This window comes from Synchytrium microbalum, assembly GCF_006535985.1.
Source record: "Synchytrium microbalum strain JEL517 chromosome Unknown SmJEL517_scf0107, whole genome shotgun sequence".
Lineage (NCBI taxonomy): Eukaryota > Fungi > Chytridiomycota > Chytridiomycetes > Synchytriales > Synchytriaceae > Synchytrium > Synchytrium microbalum.
The window spans coordinates 176-4,969 of NW_022158456.1; the positions used below are offsets into that span (position 1 = coordinate 176).

Here is a 4,794-nt window from a genome sequence, read left to right on the forward strand (position 1 = left end):
TTGGCCCTTCTGTGTCCGCATAGTGGTGCGGTTTTTAAAACAGTTTGCGTGCCAAAAACATTATTATCTAACAGCAGTATGATTGGGGAGAACGTTCTGAATAGCACTTCTTTATTGCGGTTCAAAGATGACATATCCGGGGCATTTGAAAGCAGAAACTGCCAAGGAGCCATTAACAAGGATCTACCGGAATCGTTTGAGTATGGTTTTGACTGTCTTGCCCAAACTTGCAACTTTCTCAATGTTTGAAAAATAAGAGATGGCACCTGCAATGGAGACGGGAATGGACAAGTAAGCTAATTCAATGATTTAGTTCGTATTATGTATCATTGGAAATCACTCGCACCAGTTACCGGAAAGCAATATCTAATAACCAACTGTGAAAACCTTACCGCAGGAATGAGGAACAAGATCTAGGTGTATCCAATATATCGAGTAAGCAATGCGGAACTATGATTTTGGTGCTTCATGCCACATATCTCTTCCCAATCGCTTTCAGAACTTTCTTGACATCCAAAAATTGTAGGTGCTAGAGCGCCTGCAAGCAATCATGATCATGTCGTCACAATCAATGCAAAACATCCTGGAGGAGACGAAAACATTGATACATTGGTGGAAAAATTGAAGCTGGAGGCTGGAAATGTTGCAGTCCCTGAAGAAGTATGTTGAAAGTATGCCGGCGAATATTCTGAATACTGAAGTTTTGTGACTTTTAAAATAGAAAAGTAAACCAGATGATTTGCATGGTGTCGTCAAGATTCCTCAACAGATGTTGAAGACAGACCCAAACATTGGATTGACTAGTACCGAAGTTAAGGACAGGCTGGGCAAGTATGGAGAGAACATCCTTTCAGAGCACAAAGAGAATTTGGTATGTTCTGTTTGTTGGTGATTTGTATTGCTACCAACATTTTCAAACTCTTTAATTTGGTTTCATTAGGTTCTCAAGTTTCTAATGTACTTTTGGGGGCCTATCCAGGTCACCATGATTGGCGCTGGTCAGTGTCAGAACAGTGTTTCATTATAATGAAAACTAACTAGTATTATCGTCAATAGCTGTACTTGGGGCCGCTCTTCAAGATTGGGTAGATCTAGGAGTCATCTGTGCATTACTGTTGCTTAATGCTGTTGTTGGCTTTTTGCAAGAATATCAGGTACATTGCGCATAAAACGAAGCCAAAATTGTTCCACTCCTTTTAATAGGCATCAATCTAGGCCTCCAACATCGTAGCTCAACTCAAGTCTCAAATCGCAACCAAGGCATCTGTCAAACGTGAAGGTTGCATCTCCGAGATTGAATCAAAGACGATCGTCCCTGGAGACATAGTCCACATCGAAGAAGGAACCATCATCCCAGCCGATGGAAGGATCATTTTTGAACACGATTACATCCAAGTCGACCAATCATCACTTACTGGAGAATCTATTGCAGTTGAAAAAAAGCACGGAGATGAAGTCTTCTCTTCTTCACTGGTCAAACGTGGACAATGCTTGATCCTTATTACTGGAACTGGTGATAATACCTTTGTCGGGCGCAGCGCCAAGTTGTCAGCTACTACAAACACCCGTGGTCACTTTACCGAGGTTTTGAACAATCTGGGAGTGATGTTGTTGGTACTGGTAATCGTTAGCATATTCATCGCATTCGTCGGAGGTTTCTTTTATGGAAAGGATGTGCCTACCATTTTGACATATTCTTTGGTAATCATGATTATTGGAGTACCCGTTGGGCGTAAGTTTTATCATATCTGAAATCGTAGAGCCATCTTGCCTATTTACCTTTTTTTAACAAGTGCCCGCCGTCATCACAACAACTCTTGCGGTTGGAGCAGCCTATCTCTCTCGCAAGAAAGCAATAGTTCAAAAGTTGTCTGCTATCGAATCTTTAGCAGGCGTTACAGTTCTTTGCTCTGACAAGACAGGTACCCTGACTCAAAACAAACTGTCTCTTAACGAGCCATATACAGTCGAAGGAATCGATCGAGAAGAGTTACTTTTGTGCTGTGTTCTGGCCTCCTCGCGTAAATTGAAAAGTTTGGATCCTATTGATAAATGTGTACTTCTTGGTCTGCTGGATTACCCTGACGTCAAGGAGAGAACGAAAGACTATGAGGTTCTAGAGTTTAGGCCTTTTGACCCTGTAAGAAAGCGGGTCAGTGCTACTTTGAAGGGCAAGGATGGAAAGAAACTGACTGTCGTCAAGGGTACGTGCATTTGCCAGTCGATTTATTAATGATGACACGAAGTCAATGTTCTTTTTATGAATTAGGCGCTCCTCAAACTATTATGGAATTGGTACATCAAAAGAATCCTAAGCAATCACAAGCTAGCTTAAAAGCATACAGTAACGAGGTGGATGAGTTTGCTCGTCGTGGCTTTAGAAGTCTCGGCGCTGCGTGAGTGTTTTTTGGAAGTGTTGATTTGGTATGGAAGACTGATGTATAATGCCATTAATATCCATTGTAGATGGCAAAAGGAAGGGGAAGAATTGCAGCTTTTAGGAATTTTACCTCTATTCGATCCTCCCCGCTCCGACACTGCCACAACCATCCAGGAAGCTAAAGCTCTAGGACTATCAGTGAAGATGCTTGTGAGTGCAACAAGCAGATTCACATGCTTTTACGCTTTCAACACTTATCACTCTCTTTCTTTCAGACTGGAGATGCAGTTGGAATTGCCAAGGAAACATCACGGCAGCTCAACTTGGGCTCCAACATATATGATACCAAGCGCCTGGTGGGAGGTGAAGGTGGTAAACTGACAGGATCTGAGCTAGGAGACTTTGTAGTAGCAGCAGATGGATTTGCTCAAGTCTTCCCAGAGCACAAATATCAAGTCGTTGATATATTACAACGGCGGGGTTTGTTGGTGGCCATGACTGGTGATGGAGTCAATGATGCTCCCTCCTTGAAAAAAGCTGATTGTGGAATAGCTGTGGAAGGAGCTAGTGATGCGGCCAGAAGTGCTGCTGATATCGTCTTTATTGCTCCTGGTCTCAGCACCATCATCGATGCTGTAAAGACTTCAAGGCAGATTTTCCATCGGATGGTATGCAGCACGCCTTGTTTTCGCTGATGCTTGTTTAATACATAATGAAGCAATGTCTCCTTGGTGAATAGCTTGCATACGTGCAGTACAGAATTGCTTTATCATTGCATCTGGAAATTTTCTTGGTCACCACTATTCTAATTGTACAAGAATATCTCAATCCGGAGCTCATTGTTTTTCTTGCCATATTTGCTGATGTTGCTACGTTAGCTATTGGTAAGTACGACGTACGTTTCTTGCCAGAATTGAGGTTGGATTTCACATTTATCAATAGCGTACGATCAGGCACCGTTCTCGTTGGATCCAGTGGAATGGAATCTTCCAAAGATATGGACCATGGCATTCATCTTGGGCATCGAGCTTGCTGCTTTTACATGGCTCCTTTAGTACGCAGTAGTGTGCGATTGACTGAATATTATATGAATGTACGCTCATCTTACATTTTACCATCTCCCATAGTGGCATCCTACTCACGGGAGTTTCGGGATTCATCACTGGCAGCTCTATCAACTTTCAGGAACTTTTATTCTTGGAGATTGCTCTTACCGAAAATTGGTTAATATTCATCACTCGTACTGAAACAGTTTTCAAAAGTGTTCTTCCGTCTTGGCAACTAGCCGGCGCTGTGTTTGTGGTCGATGTAATTGCTACTGTTTTTGCTGCGCTTGGATGGTGGGGTAGTCCTCAGAATGCAAGCAGTATTGTGGGAGTATGGCTCTACAGTGCTGGAGGTAAGGTCATGTGAATTGCAAGGGCTATTGGGCAGTTGTTGTTGACGTGATTTTCAAATACTAGTTTTTGTCGTGCTTGCAACGACTCATGGACTCATCAATACCTCCACATGGCTCAACAAACTTGGCAAAAAGAAGGACGCTCCAGAATCCAGATCCCTGGAAGACTTTGTATTCCAATTACAAAAAGTATCGAGAATCCATGAGAAGCAGTCTAAAAAGTTGATTGGAAATGTCAAATCAACAGAAGACCAACCTTTGGCTGATGGAGCTCCCGTTATGAAACATCATGCCGATGATAACGACGACGAGAGCTCTGACGATAGTGAAACTGAAAAGGAGAGGATTGCCAAGGAACAACGTCGCCGCGAGAGTGTTGCAAGTCTCCGCAAAAGACAAAATACGACTACTTCAGAGGACACTCAATAGGTTAGGTCGTAAACGTGAGTTGACTCGAAGCCTGCCACCTTTCAATCCACAACTGATCACGTTTCTCACATGATTTTTAGACCAATGTACATGGCACTGCAAAGTAAAGATAGTATAGGCCACATAGCAGTATGCAAATAAAGTTAAATTTTCTTATTTATTAAGAGTATGTGCCCTTCCTGTTCGGCTACCCTGATGAATGTAATTCTGAAATTGTTATTGTTCACCGTGGCCATCGAACACGAGATTGAATCACAAATATCTTTTCTACTACTCATAAATGTTAGAAACACGGGCACATGCATTCGATTTTCAAGACGCATTTACTAAAATTCAACCTTTTGGCATATTCCAGTCGTAGGAAGGGAAGGGAGCGAGCCACATACATCATCAATGATCTAGGCATGTGATTGTATATGTGCACATTTATGGAGCAAGGTATTCTTCCCTGTCTCTCTTAACGGAGGGCTGTTTTTTCAGGTGCGTACTGTCATCAAAAGAGGTGGTGTGGGAGGAACTGTGCTGGAAGTCCCGACTTTGTTGTGCCCAGTGAATGCGAACGAGGCTGCTGAACCCTTTGCAATTC

The 4,794-nt window shown here is 42.6% G+C and overlaps 1 protein-coding gene across 1 annotated transcript; it reads left to right on the forward strand.

Moving 5' to 3' along the window:
- Positions 1 to 259: 259 nt before the first annotated feature.
- SmJEL517_g06275 (H+-exporting ATPase) lies at positions 260 to 4,208 on the forward strand (the record flags this gene model as incomplete). Its single annotated transcript, XM_031172201.1, has 15 exons — positions 260 to 291; positions 398 to 435; positions 527 to 660; positions 722 to 871; positions 941 to 998; positions 1,057 to 1,154; positions 1,216 to 1,732; positions 1,794 to 2,204; positions 2,270 to 2,396; positions 2,467 to 2,590; positions 2,656 to 3,048; positions 3,120 to 3,264; positions 3,323 to 3,434; positions 3,508 to 3,779; positions 3,844 to 4,208. 15 exons carry the CDS (start codon positions 260 to 262, stop codon positions 4,206 to 4,208), a joined length of 2,976 nt encoding a protein of 991 aa, XP_031021824.1.
- Between the last annotated feature and the right edge of the window lie 586 nt (positions 4,209 to 4,794).